This window comes from Schistocerca nitens, chromosome 7 (genome assembly GCF_023898315.1).
Source record: "Schistocerca nitens isolate TAMUIC-IGC-003100 chromosome 7, iqSchNite1.1, whole genome shotgun sequence".
In the NCBI taxonomy this organism is placed as follows: domain Eukaryota; kingdom Metazoa; phylum Arthropoda; class Insecta; order Orthoptera; family Acrididae; genus Schistocerca; species Schistocerca nitens.
Genome location: NC_064620.1, coordinates 148,471,310 through 148,494,512, shown reverse-complemented (window position 1 = coordinate 148,494,512; position 23,203 = coordinate 148,471,310). Strand labels below are relative to the sequence as shown.

Genomic DNA, 23,203 nt, shown 5'->3' with positions numbered 1-23,203 from the left:
TTTTTCTTTTAATTTTGCTACCACCATTTGAGTGTAATAATTTTTATTTTATTCTAATACAATCCAGATTTCAGCTTTATGTCATTTTCAAGTACAAAAACTTCTTTGTTTATTGTCAAAAGATAACAAACTGGTATGAAATACAAGTCCTTGTTGAAAAAGCACATCTCGTCAAACGGGCCAGATCTGTCATTAGTAAAAGTGAAAATATCTCCAAAATGCCTAAATACATTACGGAACCTACAGCACAGTTGCTATATGAAACTGTTAATCAGTGTTTATTTGTTAGCAGTTTCAACAATGTAGGGAAAGATAAACTGCTACTTACTGTAAAGATGATACATTACATTGCAGACAGGGCACAATTAAGAGACACTTAAACTACAGCTTTTGTCCACAGCCTTCATCAGAAAAAGAAAGAGAAACACCCATGATTCAGGCACACAAGCAAACACACCTTGCTCGTGTGAATAAATGGTGTGTGTGTTTTTCAGATGAAGGCTGTGGCTGAAAACTCACTTTTACTAATGGCAGATCTGGCCTATGCCACTAGATATGCCTTTTTAAAAAGGACTTTTATTTCATATCAGTCTGATATCTTTTGACATAAAAATAAATAAGTTTCTGTGCTTGAATCTGGCATAAGGCTGAAATATTGATCGTATAACAATAAAATAAAAATTATTACAAGTTATTACAAGCAAATGGTCACAGCAGCGCTCAAAAAACTATACCACGACTGTGGCTCCGGCCAAAATAAAAATAATCACTACCAGTAGTGGTATTTTTCCTTTATGAACATATAATAAATTTTTGCTCTCTAACTTAAAACAATACCAAAATGCAAATAGGTGTTTCAAGTAGACTGAAATACAGTCTTTTCTGTTGTGTTAACAATTACAGAATTAGATAGACCTATTTTAAGATGCAACACGCAGAATACAACTTGGCACTTTTCTGGGAGCAGAGAGCATGATGGAAGTCTTATGACTCTGGATTGGTACAGATTACTTCTATTTGGTGCCATCCTTAACTAGGAAACAATGCAATGTATCATAGCAATACAACACTGTAGTGTGTACTGTGAATGCAGTGTTGATTCTGGTGGGCTGCTAGCCCTGTGAGATGGTGGTGATGTTAGTTTCCCCACCCAACACTTCCCTTCCCTCTGCAGCAGTCTTTGTGTCAAGTGGCAACTGCGTTCTTACTACCCCAGGAAAGGTGCCAAGGTATGCTGTTCGAATGGTGCACTGTATAAAACATAGTGAAGTACAAAACATTTGGTAGTTTCGATAATTTGGGAGCCTGATAACATAGTGAACACATGCATAGGAAAAGTTTAAAATTCACTAATTCTCTGAAACGTAAACAAACAATGCACTGGCAAATGATCGTGTTTCCAGTGCCTTTTACTCACTGCCTGTTCCTTGTTAAAATATGGGAGAATTTTTGGGCAAGTCTAAAGAGTGTCTGTACCACGGCCATTACATTTTGATCTTCAGTTACATTATTTGTGGGTCCTGCATAAAAAGTTGTGTCAGGATGCCAAGTTGCAAAATCGCTATTAAGTCAAGAACAATGACTTGCTAAACTTTGATTTTTTATGTATTTTCAGTTCCAAAGAAAGTGGCCTTTGTGAATGGTTCTAGTACCTACACTATGTAACATACGAAGCTGAAACTTGGCAGAAGTTCATGCATGTCTCTTAGGTACAATCTGTACATACATTGGTGTCCAAAATTAAAGCAACATACCACAATTTCCCAAAATTGTGCTTAATTTACTATATAATCATATATACTGCCAACAGATGTCTGTACCATTGTGTTCTGCACAGAAGACGGCATGCTGGTCAACGGACAACTACGCCAACAATGATGTCAGTCCATCTATCAAATGGGGTAGGTGTTTGCCGGGTAGTCTCACATCCACAATCGTGTATAGTGTCACCGAAAGTGCAGTATACACACAGAGAAGACGCCTACAAGACACTCTGCTGGAGGGCCATAGGAAGAACGAAAGCGGGACAGTCGCAAACTAATGTGGCCCGGTGGCTTAATGTGAATCATTCTATTGTTTCTCAGATATGGTGCCAATTTATAGAGACCAACACTGTGTGCCGAAAACTAGGGCAGGGCCAACCACGTGTCCATCAGAAAGAGAGGATCATTATTCGGCTGTAAGGGACAATGGTCCTGTCTTACTACAGCAAGGAAACTGGCTTCCGACTTCGCAGCATCCACAGAACGTGTTGTACCGAGGCAAATGGTCTACAGAAGGCTTCAGCAGAGTGGTCTTTATTGTATGTGTACCTCTGATGTGTCTTCACAGAAAGGAACGTCTAGAGTGGAATCATCAACATGCCAACTGGCTGGTCGAACAGGGGTAAATATTATTTATGCAGATGTGTCCTGATTTTGTCTAGAGTGTGATTCTCGATGGACTCGCATCTAGAGGGAACATGGAACATGATTTCAGGACTCAAAGATTGTGGAAAGGGCCCAATACCAAGGAGGATCCCCAATGGTTTGGGCAGGGATTACGTTGATCACTTGAACATCTCTTCATGAAACTGTGCGGCAAGGTTTAACTGCTGTCAGGTATTATGATGAGATCTTCGGACCTGATGTGCAACTGTTGAGAGATGCTGTGGTCCCTATGGATGATAGTGCTCGACCTCATAGAGCGTGGGTAGCTGATGCTTTATTGTAAACTGAAGATACTGCACCCATGACATGTCTTACTCATTCTTTCAATTTGAATCCCATAGAGCATGTCTGGGACGCACTATGGAGGCAGGTTGCATCATGTTAGTTTCCACCAACCAGTCTCCAAGACTTGTGAGCTACTCTACAGGAGGAATGGGCATTATGCCTCAACATTGAGATTGGTGACAACATCCCCAGCAAGCCTCAACGTTTTCAGATCTGTACTGCTGCCAGAGGTGGTCAACCCTATAATGAGCACATGAGCCAACTGTTGGAACATGTGGGGAAATCTGTTAAATTGCGAAATGTGAGAACATTTCTGTCTACCGTTATGCCTGTTGCGGTCCTGTATTCTTTACATTGTTTGTACTTTACTCTCACCTGTTTAAATAGTTTTGTGGCAAAAGAAAAGCAACCTTGCAAAATTTCCATTTGTTGCTTTAATTTTGCACAGCAGTCTATTTAAAGAAAATAGAAGACAGTCAAGTTGGAAGCATCTTCCAGATCGTGTCACTTGACATCAAATGATCCAGATGCAAGAGTAGACACAAATTCAACAATCTATTAGAGTATAATAAATTTCTTGTTGGAAGTGATGTGGAGTTTAAGAGTATCAAATACTTGTACACACACTCCATACCTTCACATGCAGAAAAATCAACTGAAAGATTTAACAGTATTTGAATCATACCAGGGAACATCAAAAGGTAACTCTGAACAGTAACAAGTAAATTTTAGTGAAATGAGCTGACTGGTGGAGGGAATAGATAAAGTTAACTTTATCTGAGTAATTTCTGTGAAGCTAACCGCATATAACAGATGGCCTTTTTCCCTGGTGCTGGAACACAGTGAAAGTCCGAACCAGATACGCATCTTCTATCTTTCTCTTTTTCTTTCTTTCTTACTAAATTACTTCTGCAGTAGCTACAGAGAAAGAAATGAGCAGTGTGGGACTAAGATAAGCAGAAAAGCAGTCCAGAGGAGTTGCCACAGACTTAGCTCTGGTCTCCTGAATATTCCTGGAATATGAATACTTGTAACAAGTGATTAGATGTCTGATAAACTGACCTGCCTGTAATCACAAGCAATTTATAATTATCAAAAGCTGTACAGAAACAGTAAACAACTGTGGCAGCACCCAAGGTACAAAACCAAAGACATAAACAGAATTCCATTACTCCACTCAAGACGCTAGTAACAAGTGAATTTTCAAACAAACATTTTCAATTGGTTGATAGCACTAGTATAAATAATGCAGTACAGAAAGGCACTAAAAGAATGTGTTTAATGAGAGTAGCACAAACTTTTGAGTCATACAGAATTAGTGTGCAGCAAATAAAATGGTAACGCAGGCAAGGAACAAAGTCTCTTGAGGAATAAACAAGACTGCAGAGTAATCCTTCAGAAAGTTATATGTTGTGTATGAGCTGGGGTGTATGAAGTATGCCATGCTATGACAATGTGGAAGTATAAGACAAATGCTTTTTCCAGTCTTCTAGTTTTCCGTAATATTTGTGTTTCAAGTATCTCAAAACCACTGTACACCAATTGTTTTTCAGTTACTACTTAAGAATTTCACTGTAGGTTATGTAGAAAGGACAGAAAAATCAGGGAACAGGAGGCAAAGATTTGTGCCCTTAAGGCTGAGTTAGAAATCGTGAATTTGGAATTATGTAAGCTAAGGGAGGAAAAGGACTCTGAGCACTGGGAAAAGGTAGCAAGCAAAGGGCAAAAAAGGGAACAATTGATAAAACTTCTGAAATTCAGTTAGCAAATCAGTTTGGCTTGCTATCTGAAGTATTGGAGGAAGGGCCTCATTCAGATGTAGTTGAATGTAGGTTGAAGCAAAATACTAGCTTAAAGAAAAAAGACAGGTCGGGATCAAACCAGAATAGGAAAAGAAAAATTCTGCTTATAGGTAGCAGTCATGGGAGGGGTGTGGGGCAAACAGCTTCAGGAGAAATCACGGACAGAGTACCAGGTCACAAGTTTTGTGGAACCAAGTGCTAGCCTTAGCCAGGTGACAGAAAACTTAGGTCAGCTATGCAAGGACTTTGAGAAGGAAGATGAGGTAATTATAGTTGGGGGAGCAGGAAACAGCCTGGCTATGAATCCAAGATATAGTATTAGGAGTTACTAAAATAGGAGCAGAAACTGCACACATGAATGTGAGGTTTGTGGATGTATTTCGGTGCCATTATCAGCACTGGGTAAACACTGCTGTAAGGTGTATTAACACTGAGCTGAAAGGGATGCTCCAGACACTGGCAAAGTCTCACATGCGCGTTGTTCCAGCTGATGCTATTGATATGTGGGGTTACATTACACATGGCCTGCACCTTAATAGGAGGGAGAAAGATAAGTTAGCTTCTCTAACAATTCTGATAGAAAAAGTGAACTAGAAGTGTTGTTAAAAACATATAACTTAGAATCAGTGATCAATTTCCCTACATATATAGCTCAGGACAGTAGCACTCTAATAGATAATGTATTTGTACAGCAAGAGGATGTAGAACAAACACATGCTTTCCTGTGGTAAATGGATTATCTGACCATGATGCACAACTGATTAACTTACAAAACCTAACAGGGCGTACACTTCAGAAACCATTAAGTAGAAGTGTAAGGGTGCTTAACCCGGTATCTAGAGACCATTTCAGAGAAAGTTTAGGAAATGTAAACTGGGAAGATGTATATAATGAGCCAAATGCTAATGTTAAATGCAGCATATTTCTTGATAAATTTGTATCCCTTTTTGAACATTGTTTTCCAAAGAAAATTACTAAATGTAGCACCACAAACTTTTCGAAGAAACCTTGGATTACTACAGGTATTAAAGCGTCTTCAGAAAGAAAAAGAAAACTGTATGAGACAGCAAGAACTGGTAAAGATCCAGAAGTAGTTTTACACTATAAAAATTATTGTAACATACTGAGAAAAGTTTTAAGGAAATCAAGAAATATGTATGTTAGAGAAGAAATTAACAACTCCAGCAATAAAATCAAATCAATATGGAATGTTGTTAGAAGGGAGGCAGGAAAAGTAATCACTGGGGTACGTAATATTCATGTTAAAGAGAATGAGACCATTTTAACCAACAGTACACAGGTAGCCAACGTATTTAACAATCACTTCTTAAGTTTAGGAGAAAAAATTGGTGAGAATAGTTCAAAAGAAAAAGCCAGGCAATACATGGAAGAGTCAGTTTTTAAAAAATTGTAGTCAGATTAAGTTTCATCTAAAAACCTCTTGTGAAATAAGGAAAATTATTAAATCTTTGAAAAATAAATGTTCTGTTGGAGTAGATGACATCTCTAACAAGTTTTAAAACAATGTGGAGCAATTACAGCTGATGTTTTGAATCACATATGTAATACATCACTGACTCGGGGTATTTTTCCAGACAGGTTAAAATATGCCATTGTCAGGCGCCTCTACAAAAAGGGGGAAACCACAGATGTCAATAATTACCGGCCAGTATCCTTACTTACAGCATGTTCAAAAGTAATGTACTCAAGAGTGCTTAGCCATCTCAACAGTAATGGGATACTTAGTAAATCACAGTTCGTATTTCAGAAATGCTGTGCCACTGAGACAGCAACATACAATTTCATTGTCCATGTAATAGACTCTTTAAATAGTAAAATGTCACCAGTAGGAATATTCTGTGACTTATCCAAAGCATTGAACTGTGTGAACCATGACATTATGTAACAGAAATTACAATTCTATGGTATAAATGAAACAGCATATGAGTGGTTTAAGTCATATCTACATAACAGGAAGCAAAAAGTCTCTTTATATGCTTCAAGTGATTCAAAGGAGTTTGCCACTTCACCTAACTGTGGTGAAATTACTTGGGTGTTCCACAAAGTCCGGTCATGGGTCCCCTCCTGTTCTTGATATATGTGAATGACCTCTCTTCTTATGTGAAACAACATGCTGAATTGACACTGTTTGCTGATGATACAAGCATAATTATTAATCAAGTAAAAGAAAGTCCGATAAAAAATGACACAAATAAGGTCTTTGGAAAAGTCATTAATTGGTTTTCTGCGAATGGGCCTGCTCTGAACTTTGAAACAACACAGTACATCCAATTTTCTGCTGCAAAAAGTATAATTCCTTCAATAAACATAACACATCAAAAGAAGTCAGTAGCCAGGGTAGAGCATATTAAGTTTTTGGGTGTACATATAGATGAGAATCTTAATTGGAAAAGTTATATTTTGGATCTCCTAACTTTTGCAATCAGTTTAATTGCCAATTTTGAGGATGTAGAAATTAGTAAGCTAACACACTTTGCTTACTTCCACTCTCTGATGTCATACGGAATAATATTCTGGGGCAACTCAACACTTAGGCAAAAGGTATTCACTGCTCAAACGAAAGTAGTTGGAATAATGTGTGGGGTTCATAGTCGCACATCTTGTAGGCATCTGTTTAAAAGGTTAGGAATTCTTACAACTGCTTCACAGTACATTTACTCAGTTATGAAATTTTTTCTCAACAACATGGACCAGTTTCAAATCAACAGCGACATTCATGATTACAATACCAGAAAAAAGAAAGACCTACACTATCCTTTCCTTAACCTATCTTTGGCACAGAAAGTTGAAAAATATGCTGCTATAAAACTTTTTGATAAATTACCAGATGAAATAAAATGTCTGACAGACAGCAGTAATAGTTTCAAAAACAAATAGAAATCATACCTTCTTGACAACTCCTTCTATACCATAGATGGATTCTTGAATATGAGTAAATAAATCTGGAGATATAATATACGCATTTTGTGCCATTTAAAGGAATGGGATAGATAATAGAAATATTTAGGTATAAGGCTACAATACAAAAAAAGTTTCCTGTGCACATTTCTTGTGCCTTTGACAGGTTCCACATCATAATGGTTTTTCCGTGCTATAGATCAATGGAACACGTAACTAACTAACTTTGACCTGTTCTATAATAAAAGTAATTTCCACTTTACAGAATGTAATCCATGGGACCAATGTAAAAATCAAATCCAATTACATATCAACAAAAATAATCATTGAAAATATAACATAATTGCAAAGATAAAAAATCAAATCACTTAGCAGCAGCAGAACAACACACATATAGAATGTACTACAATATGCTAGCTTTTGGAGCCAGTGGCTCCTTCTTCTTCTGGCAGAAGGGTTGAAGGGGAAGGAAGAGGGGTGATGGACAAGGACTGGTGAAGTATATGAGCAGGGGTACAGATCGTAAAAGTTTTCCAGAACCCAGGTCAAGAGAGAGTTATCAGATGGGACGAGAAGGAAAGACTGATTGTCGGGGAAGGCACTGAACAGGATTTGAAACCCCGAAAGCTGGAAGATAGGGTAATATGCAAGACAGAGATTACTGCTAAAACATCACACATGAGTTGATAAGAGCGAAAAGCTAAGTGCGTATTATGTGATTGAGGTGGGAGGGGATGGTGAAAAATAGACAGATAAGAAAATGAAAGAAGTAGAAAACTAAAACGGATTGGAAAAAGGAATAGTTACTTTGAAGGAATGCTGAGATCAAAGATATTAACATTAATTAAGGCCAGGTGGGTGGCATGTTGTAGCACCAGTTCCCTCTGCAGAGCTCTGAGAAACTGGTGCCTGGGGGAAGTATCCAGATGGCATGTGTGATGAAACAAGGTCACAACTCTCATGCTGTAGAGCATGCTCTGCAATACAATATTGTATATTGCCAGTATACACCCTCTGCGTATGCCCAGTCATCCTAACTAATATCTTGATGGTAGTCATGCTGACATAAAAGACCGAAGTGTTTAGATAACAGCTGGTATACGACATGTCGTTTCACAGGTGGCTTTCCCTTTGGTATTACGTGGTTTGCCAGTTACAAGGCCGGTATAGGCAGTGGTAGAAGGGTGCATAGCGCAAGTCTTGCAGCATGGACAGTTATGGGGGTAGGAGCCATTAGGCAGGGAGATGGGTTCAGAAGGAGCCTAGGGTGTCACAAGATTACTGTGGATATTTGGAGGGCAATGAAAAGCTATTCTAGATGTGGTGGGTAGAATCTCATACAGAATGGACTTCATTTCATTGCCTTGAATACCAAGGCTGTATGGGAACAAATGTTTGATACGCAAAGGATGGCAACTGTCAAAATGTAAGTACTATTGTTTGTTAGTAGGTTTCATGTGAACAGAAGTGTGTAGCTGGCTGTTGTCGAGGATGAGATACACATGAAGGAAACTGGCATGTCATTCAGAATAGGACCACGTGAAATTTAACTGGTAGAATGCATTTAGAGACTCCAGGAATTTTAACAGGTCAGCCTCACCATCAGCCCATATGGCAAAGACGTCATCAATGTATCTACACCAAACCAGGGGCTGAAGGCTTATGGATCCCAGGAAAATCCCTCCACCTGAGTCATGAAAACGTTGGCATAGGAAGGAGCCATCCTGGTTTCCATGGCTGTACCCCTGATCTGTTCGTATGTCTGCACCTCAATGGGGGAAGCAACTATTACACCTTTGAAAAGCAGACACACAAAAGATCAGAGGTACAGCCATGGGGACCAGGATGGCTTCTTCCTATGCCAACATTCTCAAGGGTCACTTGGTGTGGGCTTCCCTGGGACCTATAAGCCTTCAGCCCCTGGTTTTGCTTAGATACATTGATGACATATTTGTCATATGGACCATAGTTACTCTGACTTATTAAAAGTCCTGGAACCTCTAAACACATTCTCCCAACTAAATTTCACATGGTCCTATTTCAAATCCCACGCTACTTACCTTGACGTATATCTCATCCTTGACGAACACCAGTTACCCACTTCTGTTCACACGAAACTTACTAATAAACAACAGTACTTTCATTTTGACAGTTGCCATCCTTTCCATGACAAACGTCCCCTCCCATATAGCCTTAGCATTCGAGGCAGACATATCTGTTCAGATGTATACTCTTTACAGCAAAACACCACATTCTCACCTCAGACATCATCAATAAACGTAATTACCCCACCAGCCTAGTTCAAAAGCACATGTCCTGAGCCATTGGATCCAATCACAATACTGCCGATCCCTCCAACTTAGGAGTACACCACTTGCCACTCAGTATTATCCTGGTCTTGAATGTATTAACTGACTACTTCGACAAGGCCATGAATTTCTAAAACAATGCCCTGCAATGAGGCCCACTCTGTCCGAGATTCTGCCCACAACACCTAGAATACTCTTTTGTCACCCTCTCAATCTCTGCAATATCCTTGCCAGATCCTGTGCTCCTCACGCACCCACCTCCCTGCCCTATGGCTCCTACCTCTGTGACTGTGCCCACAGCAGGACTTGCCCAATGCACCCTCCTATTGCCACCTATACCAGTCCTGTAACTTGAAAAATGTATACTATCAAAGGGAGAGCCACCTGTGAAATGACATGTCATATAGCAGCTGTTATGTAAACACTTCTCAGCCTTTTACATCGACATGACTACCACCAAGTTATCAGTTAGGATGAATGGGCCTGGGCACAGACTGTATACTTGCAATGCACAATATCCTGTTGCAGAGCAAGCTCTACAACATGACAGTTGTGACCTTGGTGGCTGTATCACCACACATGCCACGTGAATTCTTCCCCCAGACACCAGTTTCTCAGAGCTCTGCGGGTGGGAACTGGTGCTATGACATGCCACCCACCTGGCCTTAATTTGTGATACAATCTTTGATCTCAGTATTTCTTCATAGTAACTACTCCATTCTCCACACCGTTTTAGTTTTCTACTTCATTTTCTGACTTGTCTATTTTTCACTATCTCCCTCCCACCTCCATCACATACAATGCACTTAGCTTTTCACTATTATCATCTCATGTGTGATGTTTTAGCGATAATCTCTGTCTTGCATATTACTCTATCTTCCCGCTTTAAACTCTAATCTCGTCCAGTGCAGTCCCCAACGATCAGTCCTTCCAGTAATTCTCTCCTAACCTGGGGTTCTGGGCAACTTTACCAATATTTACCCCTCTTCCTAAATCTCGCCAGTCCTTTTCCTTCATCGCTCTTCCTCACCCTTCTGCCAGAAGAAGGAGCCACTGGCTCTGGAGGATAGCATACTGTAATACCTTTTATGTGTGTGCCCTCCTGCCACCGCTTGGTGAGCTGAGTATTTTATCTATATAATTGCATTAAACCCAGTTATATACCCAACAGGGATAAAATTATGACAAGCAAAATGTCAACAGAAGAAGAATGGTAACAGGCTGAAATTTTTATTTTAGAACTTACTGAATTACACAGTTACCTCTGTTATCAAAACCAATATTTTCAGTTTCATGAACAATCTGTCAATGATCAACTTTCAGCCATGTTTACATACAAATTACATTAATAACTTTTAGCTGAACTTGCTTTATTTCAATACAATAAATCATGCAAGTGCCTTAGGAAACACATAATTAAGCAAAACTGTGTTTCATAAACAATATTTAATAATCACAGTGTGTGGGCACAACCCATTTTCTATTTTGTTACACAGTTGATTTGGTTGAAGAAATGAGCCAATGCTCAAATATATACTGAATCACATTATAGCATTATGTTGAATTTCATATTATGTAAATAATTTAGGTGTAACAGATGTGTCTCACTGAATAGCAGAAACACTGAGTCATGGAGTTCGTGCCTCACTCCAGCACACAGTTTTAATCTGCCAGTATGTTTCATAACAGCCCACACTCCGCTCCAGAGTGCAAATTTTATCCTGGAAACAACCCTCAGGCTGACTGAGCCATGTCTTCACAATATCCTTTCTTCCGGGAGTGCTAGTTCTACAAGTTTCGCAGGAGAGTTTCTGTGAAGTTTAGAAGGTAGGAGATGAGGTACTGGCAGAAGTAAAGCTATGAGGACGGGTCATGATTCGTGCTCACGTAGCTCAGTTAGTAGACCACTTTCCTGTGAAAGGTAAAGGTTCCAAGTTCGACTCTCAGTCCGGAACACAGTTTTAATCTGCCAGAAAGTTTCAAACCAAAGGGTGCTTTGCATTTAGTGCTATTCCAGGATGGCTGTTGTATTAACTAATAATGTTTTAGTTTTTTGTAATACATTTGACAAATGACACACATGCTCGCATGAGTCACAGATGCGTTTTTACTTAGGTGTAGTTCAAGAATGCTGTATTTATACATAATAAATGTGATAGGATTCTGATCAGTAGTCTCTTCTACATCTTTTGAAAAATTAAAACTGATTGGTAAAATTCTACAACTGAAAAAAAAGTTAATCATTTCAGTTCACCATGTAGGATTTTAGACCACAGAAGATACACATTTAATAAATTGCTACAGGTTAACAACAAAGAAAAGCAATGTGGAAGAACACATTCATGTTCTCTTCTGATTTAAAGAAAAACAGAGGAAGTGGTTATCACATATTATAAGAGAGGACTGGTTGAGACGAGAGTTCTGTGGATTTCAGTATTATATCTTGAAATATTTGTTACCAATCACTGTGCATCAAAGGAAAACATCTCAGTACTGAATAATCTACTTCACACATTTTCATAAAAGTCTTATCATGATCATCGTAAATGTATGTGTCAATCCAATCGTTTGATACCACTCATCTGCTTTAATTGGTGATGGAACTGTGTTGCATTGTGTGATCTCATGGCGGCATGGCATATTTGAAATGTATCATATTTGCAGACAGTATGTTCAAGTATGTGCTGGCACACACTAGAGTGGGATGTTTGTAAATTTTTTGTGAATGTTGTTAATGATGTTGGATTCCTTGAGTGCTGTTTGTATTAATACTGGAAGAGTTTGTGGTGGTCTGTTACCAAGTTATTTTGATTTTGGTAGTTAATTGGCAACAGAGTCATTTTTGGGGCTGGAATTATTAGTGTAGTGTTGTATTTATGGTTGCAGATTTAATTTTGTGTTTTGTTTTTGTTAGTTACAGATGCGACAGCAAAGTACACGAGTAGGTCCCTGCATGTCACAATGGGGGACAAAATGTTACGATTAAATTCCTACAAAGTTGCTGCACCTTGGACCAGTGCCCACTGACCAGTATATATGGTCTTGCTGGTGGGACACAGTACAGCATTCTATCCAAAGGGGTTCCTGGTTCGAGAAGTCTCAGCTTGCTACTTGTTATTCAGGAGGTTGCCATGTTTTCACATTGTTTTTGTTATTGCTAGATTGTGTTTGTTGTTGTTTTGGTTTGTAAGTATGTTTTTACAGTTAATTTTTTTATTGCAGCATGTGTAGTATGCGTGTTTCTGTGGATAATGGTGTTTTTCATTCATTTCAAAATTGGTGTCAAAACAATTTTTTGGTTGCATTGTTAGTAGCTGGTCATTATCTCTGATCGTGAATGGTAGGTATTGTGGAGTTTGTTTTACCTATATTTGTGGGTTGGTTTTTGATGTTAGTTATATGAGCAAGTTTTGGTTTTGTGGTACCATGGATAGTTACTGATGATGTTGATACTTCCTTTTGTTAGGTGATTTTTTGCTACGTGCGTTGGTCTCGATTTCTGGCTCCTTGTGGTGCCTTTTCTTTTACGATTTCATTATCGATATCACCATGTACCTCAACCAATGTTCCTGATACCAGTTATCTTATGGTGCATTTTTTTTTTTATTATTGGGTTACCTTGTTTCTGTTGTTGTTGTTGAGTACTAACAACAGTAGAAAAAGAGAAGGTTGATCTACTGATCAATCACTGAAAAAGTAGGGAATGGAGTACAGTCAGCAAAGAAAAATTTCCATTAGCAAAAGGTGGTACTAACAGCATATCCTGCTGATAATTGTGGGACCCATGATTTTTGAAGGGCATGGTTACTGCAAGATTTGAAGTCCTTCTGTTGGTGAAGATATATATTGCCATTTACTAAAAACAAAACGAAATAGAACAGTAACTGTTTCTATGACATTTATCAGAAGTTTTACAGTGATTCTGATGAGACAGGCGACTAGCTGATTTTGTAATATATACTTTGATCCCACACTACATATGGTAACAGCTGTAGTGGTTTTTACAACTCCTCCCTCCCCACTTCCTGTATCAATAAACTGATGTGCCCAGCAACTCCAAGTTCATAACTAGCTGCATACTGTACTAGTCAAAATGTAGCACATTTTCTCAGACTGATTGGTACACTGATCCAGAATTACATTTCTGTTTTCAGTACATTATGTGTGTGAATAAAACTCACACTAAAGCACAGAGAACTAGTATCACCCATGCACAATATTTCAACAACATGACTCATCTTCATGCAATGCTACCTGAGACTGCTAGTCATATGGAACAGTTCCAGTACTTACATTCACATTGTCAAAATATTGGGTATGGATAATGCTGATACACAGTAGAGCAATCAACCCTTCAAGATGTCAACAGTTTGCCAGGAAAGCCTGAAGAATTACACACAGAACCAGTCTTCATTTATAAATTCTGAAGACTGCAGATTAGAGGTTAGATTAGATTAATATTTATTCCATAGATCATGAATACAACACTTTGCAATGACGTGATACTTGTCAGTTTAACAAAAGGTTTCTTCACGTGACATAATTCAATTCTTTTTTTAAAATATTTGTAAAATTACTAATTTATATCTACATACCTAATATAACAAAACTTAAAGTACATAATGAAACAGTGTGTGTAGCTGCCACAAAATTTTTATGTATATATATGTTAATTAACAATTAAAATGGAATGAACATATCAGGGTATTTGGAAAAAGAATTGGCACAGCATGGTAGTCCTTATTAGTAACAGTTTATGCCTAAAAGCAACAATACTCTCTTTCAAATTCTGAAGGTGGCAGGGGTAAAATACAGGGAGCAAAAGGCTATTCACAATTTGTACAGAAACCAGATGGCAATTATAAGAGTCGAGGGACATGAAAGGGAAGCAGTGATTGGGAAGGGAGCGAGACAGAGTTGTAGCCTCTCCCCGATGTTATTCAATCTGTATATTGAGCAAGCAGTGAAGGAAACAAAAGAAAAATTCGGAGTAGGTATTAAAATCCATGGAGAAGAAATAAAAACTTTGAGGTTAGCCGATGACATTGTAATTCTGTCACAGACAGCAAAGGACTTGGAAGAGCAGTTGAACGGAATGGACAGTGTCTTGAAAGGAGGATATAGGATGAACATCAACAAAAGCAAAATGAGGATAATGGAATGTAGTCGAATTAAGTCTGGTGACGCTGAGGGAATTAGATTAGAAAATGAGACACTTAAAGTAGTAAAGGAATTTTGCTATTTGGGGAGTAAAATAACTGATGATGGTCGAAGTAGAGAGGATATAAAATGTAGACTGCCAATGGCAAGGAAAGCGCTTCTGAAGAAGAGAAATTTGTTAACATCGAGTATAGATTTAAGTGTCAGGAAGTCGTTTCTGAAAGTATTTGTATGGAGTGTGGCCATGTATGGAAGTGAAACATGGATGATAAATAGTTTGGACAAGAAGAGAATACAAGCTTTGGAAATGTGGTGCTACAGAAGAATGCTGAAGATTAGATGGGTAGGTCACATAACTAATGAGGAAGTATTGAATAGGACTGGGAAGAAGAGAAGTTTGTGGCACAACTTGACTAGAAGAAGGGATCGGTTGGTAGGACATATTCTGAGGCATCAAGGATCACCAATTTAGTATTGGAGAGCAGCATGGAGGGTAAAAATCGTAGAGGGAGACCAAGAGATGAATACACTAAGCAGATTCAGAAGGATGTAGGCTGCAGTAGGTACTGGGAGATGAAGAAGCTTGCACAGGATAGAGTAGCATGGAGAGCTGCATCAAACCAGTCTCTGGACTGAAGACCACAACAACAACAACATGCACAAATACATTCTGTCATCAGTTATGGCATAATATTCCAGGGTGCAAATGCTCAGAATGTGGAAAATGTGTTCAACCTGCCAAAAATGAGTTATCGGAAAATGAGCAAGTGTCACTAAGCGGCCCACTGCATTGAGCTATGCAAAAAATTGCATATTCTGGCAGTTCCAAACGAATACATATTCCTAACTGCAGTTTTAATACAATAAACAAAGAGCATTATGCAGCAAACAGCTCCATATATGATGATTAAATCAGATACAGCGATTGCTTCTACCTTGATAGAATGACTAGAACAAAAACCCAAATCACTACGTTTTACCTTGGAGTCAAAATATATAATTAACTGCCAGAAGAGATCAAAAACATAAAGGAGATATATAAGTTTAAAATGTACCTTACAGAATATAGTACAGAATATAGTTTTTACTCCATTGAGGAGTTCATGCAACATAAAATTATTATTATTGTCGCTGTGATATCCAGTCCAAAGACTAGTTTGATGCTCCCCTCCATGCTACTCCATCATGTGAAAGCCTCATCATCTCCAAATAACTACTGCAACCTACATCCTTCTGAATCTGCTTAGAATATTCATCTCTTGGTCTTCCCCTACGATTTTTACCCTCCATGCTTCCTTCCAATAATAAACTGGTGATCCCTTGATGCCTCACCTCAGAACATGTCCTACCAACTGACTCCTCCTTCAAAGCAAGTTGTGCCACAAATTCCTCTTCTCCCCAATTCTATTCAGTACTGTCTCATCGGTTACATGATCTACCCATCGAACCTTTAGCATTCTTCTGTAGCACCACATTTCAAAAGCTTCTATTCTCTTCATGTTTAAACTGTTGACTGTCCATGTTTCACTTCTATACACAGCTACACTCCATAGAAAAACTTTAAGGACAGATTCCTTGACATTTAAATCTGTGCTTGATGTCAACAAATTTCTCTTCTTCAGAAACACTTTCCTTGTTCCTGCCAGTCTACATTTTATATCCTCTCTACTTTGACCATCATCAGTTATTTTGCTCCCCAAATAGCAAAACTCCTTTACTACTTTAAGTGCCTTATTTCCTAATCTAATCCCCTCAGCATCACCTGATTTAATTCGACCACATTCCAATATTCTCGTTTTGCTTTTTTTTATGTTCATCCTCGTTTTGCTTTTTTTTATGTTCATCTTATATCCTCCTTTCAAGGCACTATCCATTCCATTCAACTGCTCTTCCGTGTCCTTTGCTGTCTGACAAAATTACAATGTCATAGGTAGATCACAATGTTTTTATTTCTTCTCCCTGTATTTTAATTCCTACTAAAAATTTTTCTTTTGTATCATTTACTGCTTGTTCAATATTAAATAACATCAGAGATAGGCTACAACCCTGTCTCACGCCCTTCTCAACCACTGCTTCCCTTTCATGCCCCTCAACACTTATGACTGCCATCTGGTTTCTGTACAAATTGTAAATAGCCTTTTGCTCCCTGTATTTTACCCCTGCGACCTTTAGAATTTGAGAGTGAGCATTCCAGTAAACAATGTCAAAAGCTGTCTACAAATGCTATAAATATAGGTTTACCTTTTCTTAACGTATCTTCTAAATTAAGTAGTCCTACATTTCTCCGGAATCCAAACTGATCTTCCCAAAGGTCAGCCTCTATCAGTTTTTCCATTCGTGTTAGTATTTTCGTGTTAGTATTTTGCAGCTGTGACTTATTAAACTGATAGTTCGGAAATTTTCACAGCACCTGCTTTCTTTGAAATTGGAATTATTATATTCTTTTTGAAGTCTGAGGGTATTTCACCTGTCTCATACATCTTGCTCACCAGTGGAAAAGTTTTGTCAGGGCTGGCTCTCCCAAGGCTATCAGTAGTTCTAACAGAATGTTGTCAACACCCAGGGCCTTTTTTCAACTTAGGTGTTTCCATGCTCTGTCAAATTCTTCGTATAGCATCATATCTCCCATCTAATCGCATCATATCTTCCATCTCATCTTCATTGACGTCCTCTTACATTTCCATAATGTTGCCCTCAAGAATATCAGCCTTGCATAGACCCTCCACATACTCCTCCGCCTTCCCGATTGCCCTTCTTTGCTTAGGATTGGATTTACAACTGTGCTCTCAATTTTCATACAGGTGGTTCTCTTTCCTCCAAAGGTCTTTTAATTTCCCTATAGGCAATATGTACAAGGGTCATTCAATAATTAAAGAGATGAATTGGTCTGGGGAAAAAACTGTTAGCAGGGCAAGTTTGGTACTTTTATTGCTTTAAGTTGGCATCACTGGGATGAGCCCTGATCAACTGATGTATCAACATTTGTTTATAACCTCAAAAATACATTTCAAGATGGTGAGTCCACATGAGACATGCACATTAGTTGACCAACATTCTGTTATTCATTTTTTACTTGCTGAAAATGAGAAACCAGTGACTGACGAGAACCGTTCTGGCCAACCAGTTGTAGTTTCAACTCCCTCACTTGAAAGTCCAACTCATGACATTATTTGTGCCGACTGCCATGTGACTGTAGAAATTACAGTTGATAAGGTTCAAGTTAGTACTGGTACAGTTCATAACATTATCTGTAACAAGCTGAAGTACCGCAAAACATATGCAAGATGGGTCCCAAAGGAGTTGACGTAGCTACACAAGGAAACAAGGTTGAGAGTGTGCACAGAGCTAACGGAACATTATGAAAGAGAAGGTGAGCAACAAAATTTTAACTTTTGATGAAACTTGGGTTCACTATTATGAGCCACAATCAAAAAGAGAAAGCATGGAGTAGAAGCACACCAACTCACCTGTCAAGAAAAAATTCAAAACCCAAGCATTAGCAGGAAGTCATGTTGACAGTGTTTTAGGATGCTCAAGGTCCAGTTTTTTTGTGGTTATCTCAAAGAGCAGTGAACAATGAACAGCCAATACTACTCGCATTTGCTTTTAAACAAGGTGAAGAAAGCCATGAGAGAGAGACGTCGTGGATCTCACATCCTCATACAGCTCATCTAACAAGTGAAACCATTGACAAAATGGGCTGGGAAGTACTGCCTCATCCCCCTTACAGTCCTGATTTAACACCTAGTGATTTCCATTTGTCTGGTGAACTGAAGGAGGCATTACATGTATAAAGGTTCCAGGACAACGAAGACGTGAAAAAGTTTGTGGGAAATTGGTTCAAACATAAAGATAAAGAATTCTTTGCAGCCAGAATGAAAAAGCTTGTAGCACATTGGAACAAGTGCATAAATGTTCAAGGGGATTATGTTGAAAAGTAGAAAAATTATCTTTCTCCTAGTGACATTTGCTTCTACATCTTTACATTTGTATGGTTCATTATTACATTTGTCCTCTAGCCATTCCTACTTAGCAATTTATCACTTCCTTGCTATCTCATTTCTGAGATATCAGTATTCCTTTTTGCCTATTTCATTTACTCCATTTTTATATTTTCTCCTTTCATCAATTAAATTCAATCTCTCTTCCGTTACCCAAGGACTTTTACTAGTCCTCGTCTTTTTACCTACTCGATTCTCTGCTGCCTTCAATATTTCACATCTCAAAGCTACCCATTCTTCTTCCAGCATATTCCTTTCCCCTGTTCTTGTCAATTGTTCCCTAAAGTTACCTCTGACACACTCTACAACCTCTGCTTCTTTCAGTTTACCCAGGTCCCATTTTCTTAAATTCCTATCTTTTTGTAGTTTCTTTAGTTTTAATCTACAGTTCATAACCAATAGATTGTGGTCAGAGTCCACATCTACACCTGGAAATGCTTTACAATTTCAAATCTGGTTCCTAAATCTCTGTCTTACCATTATATAACCAAGCTGCCAAGTGTTAGCAATGACGAAGTTATGCTCTGTGCAAAACTCTACCAAGCAGCTTCCTCTTTCATTCCTTACCCTCAGTCCGTATTCACCTACTTAATTCCAGTCCCCCGTAACTATTAAATTTTCGTCTCCCTTCACTATATTAATGCCACTGGCCTTGATGCAGTGGTAACACCATTTCATGTCGGATCACCCAAGTTAAGCACTGTCGGGTTGGGCTAGCAATTGGATGGGTGACCATCTGGCCTGTTGAGCGCTGTTAGTAACTGGGGTGCACTCAGCCCTTGTGCGGCAAACTGAGGAGCTATTTGATCGAGAAGTAGCGGCTCTGGTCTTGTAAACTGACATAAGGTGGGGAGAGCGATGTGCTGACCACATGCCCCTCCCTATCCACATTCAGTGGCGCCTGTGGCCGAGTATGATATGGCGGCCCGTCGGTACCGTTGGTGTTTCCCGAGGCCTGTTCGGACGGAGTTTCACTATATGAATCAATTCTTTTAACCCATCACACGTTACCTTCAATTTCTTCATCATCTGTGGAGCTAGTCTACACATAAACTTCTATTGTGGAAGAGTGGGCTTCGTGTCTATCTTGGCTACAATATGGCATTCACTACCCCGTTTGTAGTAGCTTATCCATATTCCTATTTTTTTATTCATTATTAAACCTACTCCTGCATTACCCCCATTTGATTTTATATTTATAATCCTGTATTTATCTGATCAGAAGCCCTGTTCCACCTGCCACCAAACTTCGCTAATTCCCACTATAACTTCAACCTATCCATTTCAATTTTTAAATTTTCTAACCTACCTGTCCGATTAAGGGATCTGACATACCACACTCCGGTGCGTGCAATGACAGTTTTGTTTCTCCTGATAATGACATCACCCTGAGTAGTCCCTGTCTGGAGAACTGAATGGGGGACTATTTTACCTAAGAAGACACCATCATCTTTTAACCATACTGTAAAGCTGCAAGCACTCAAGAAAAATTACAGCTGCAGTTTCCCATTGCTTTCAGCCGTTCACAGTACCAGCACAGCCATTCTGTTTTACCAGCACAGCCATTCTGTTTTGGTTGTGTTACAAGGCTGTTCAATCAATCATCCAGACTGTTGCCCCTTTTACAGGAACCACACATTTGTCTGACCTCTCAACATATACCATCTTGGTTGTGGTTGCACCTATGGTACAGCTACCTGCAAGCCTCCCCACCAACGGCAAAGTAAATGTTTCATTATTACAAATAAATAAGTCACATGATGAATTACAAAATAGACAATGAGGATGTAGTATGCTGGTAAGCAATGCTATTGCTATATGGGCAGCACAATTCACCCCTTTCTGTGTCAAAGTTAGCCTTAACCCAGAATAGTGAAGATCTGACTTTCTCATAGTATTGTAGCTATGCACATTGCTTTTGCTTACACACACACATTTGTGCAATGAATACTTGTTCCCCTAATCACGAATTAGGGTCTACTCCAAAATATGTTATACGAGAGCATCAATGAAAATGGGCATCTTAAGCTAATTTATTGGTGTCCCTACCACAAAAATTTGCCATAACCCTAATAGCATAAGTTCATTTAAATTAACTTACTTTGGCCAACTGACAACTTGTTTCCACATAGGACTGACTATACACATACAATTAATTACAGTTCGTAAGTTCTACATCATGATCTAATGATGGTATAGTCTAAGCTCGTTACATGATAAAAAAAACTGAAGAGATCGAGGCCTACACAACGTTATTAATCAAATTCATTATTACTGCAGATTCCTACCAGAAGCTTATTTCCTTCCAAAATAAGTCTTTACTTTTGCTTACGGTCATGCATGTCACTAGTACAAACAATGGATGGTTCTCATGTGCATACTGCCCACGCAAACTACGTTGACACTCAGAGCGGTAGGTGATGCGAATGACCATACATGGGAAATGTCTTTACAGTAGCTCCCATCAGTCACCGCACCGAGTGTAAACTTAATTCGTGCGGACAATACATTTACTGCTCACCATACTGATCTGAAGATGACTGATACCCAAAACCCCCTCCCTACAGTTGAAATATGTAACGCACATATATCTAAAGTAATTATATCAGAAAATAAAAACTGTGTTATCATGTGCCAGACAGAGAAAGAAAAAAAAACTTATAGCAGAACCACGGCTGGTGCAAATTTAGGGCAGAAATAATGAGTAGTGGGAAGAGTGTGATAGTACACCCAAAATACCAGTTGGAAAACATAATAATGCAGCATACAATTAGAAACTGCATAAATAAATTCTTAAATATGAAGTTCCTTACTGTGAATTGCTATACTTGTGAAATTAAAATAATTTACAATCTCAGTAGAGTGAATATATCTCCACATTAGATAGCTGTTATATTTGCATGGGTGTCACACCACTGAAAACAGCAAAAATGACCAAATGGTTATAGCTAATTGATCTGTGCTGCACAGTGAAAATAGATTTAAATTTTAGGCAGTTTTTATTAAACAACGTTATGCTAGAGTAACATATTAATGGGCTATGATTCAGATAGGCCATTTATGATTTGCTTTCTTTTGTTCAACTGGTTTCCGTACAAAACTACAAAGCACTCACTTTTGGGAAACTGCGATAATTCAAGGTTCCACTAACAAAATGTGCAAATTTCATACTCCAAGCGGGAGATTAAGTTGTGGTTTGCGACCCTTCATTTCCGGTGCCATGTAGGCCCATTAGTGTAACCTTGCATTCTGTTTCGTACTTTATTTAGAAATTGTATAAGAAGGCAACAAAATCTACGTATAAATAAGCTATCAACAAGAACGCAGTTCCCGCGTAATAGTCGTCATTTACGAGGAAATCTACGAATTAGTCATCCTTACAACACGTCACCCAGGTAGTCAAACATGCTATTCGACGACGGTATATTAACGCTAAGAAATCGGTATAAAATGCGTTCCAATGTCGTTTGCCAATTTTTGTAAGCTAAAGAAAAAGGCCCTAAAATACGGGCATAATATATTGCTTACTTTCAGCGTGAAGGTGTTTCTCTGAGCGGAATTTGTTTGGTACGCAATATTAGCAATACCTAGACGCACCATGTCACATAACTATGAGAAAGCAAAGACGACAGTGGCAAACAACAGGCTAATAACAAACAACGCAGTATACTCCTGCACAAATTTACTAATTAACAAAAGTTCACTATCGCAGAGAGCTTATCGTACGGCAATACCGATCGGCAGAATTCGTACACAAGCCGTATTTGTTTATCCCATCACCAATATTACCCAGTCAATCACGAAGATAGGGACAATTTTAGCATAAACTATACTACACTTAACGTAACAGCATACATATTTTTAATAAACTACTAACCATCACGAGTCGCCATGTCCATGACAAAGAAAACTCCAGGTTTAGATGATACACGAATTTAGAGGTCTGGACAGAGCGAGACAATTATTTTACAGCTACTCTCCTTTTTACATTACATGGGAACTTAAGTATTCAATAAGAACTCACAACATTTAACACGTCAAATTTTCGAAAAACGAAACACACACAAATTCTAGTCCAAAGACTACCCAACACACGCTGCTAATCAAACCAACGTTTACATAATTTATGAATTTGCAACATTGATGTTAAGCGCGCTGCACGCCTGTGTTAAAGATTTAAGTAGAATATTAAATTATCTTATAAATACTTTTCCTCCTACTATTAACTATTATTCCTTTCATACAGCACATCGCAAGGCAAAACTGCTTCAGCTCAAAGACCTAAGTTAGTAAACATT

The 23,203-nt window shown here is 38.5% G+C and overlaps 1 protein-coding gene across 6 annotated transcripts in view; it reads right to left on the bottom strand.

Moving 5' to 3' along the window:
* LOC126194696 (polycomb protein Sfmbt-like) overlaps positions 1 to 23,145 on the bottom strand; it is a 316,496-nt gene extending 293,351 nt beyond the window's left edge. For 3 of the 6 annotated variants that reach the window (XM_049932915.1, XM_049932921.1, XM_049932918.1), the window contains exon 1: positions 22,783 to 23,014. In XM_049932915.1, the coding sequence (XP_049788872.1) occupies positions 22,783 to 22,804 (22 nt within the window). In that variant the 5' untranslated portion in view covers positions 22,805 to 23,014. Of the gene's footprint in view, positions 1 to 14,037; positions 14,057 to 22,782; positions 23,015 to 23,125 lie in introns of those variants that run through there. The other 3 variants (XM_049932919.1, XM_049932916.1, XM_049932920.1) reach the window with 3 other exon arrangements.
* Positions 23,146 to 23,203: the final 58 nt, after the last annotated feature.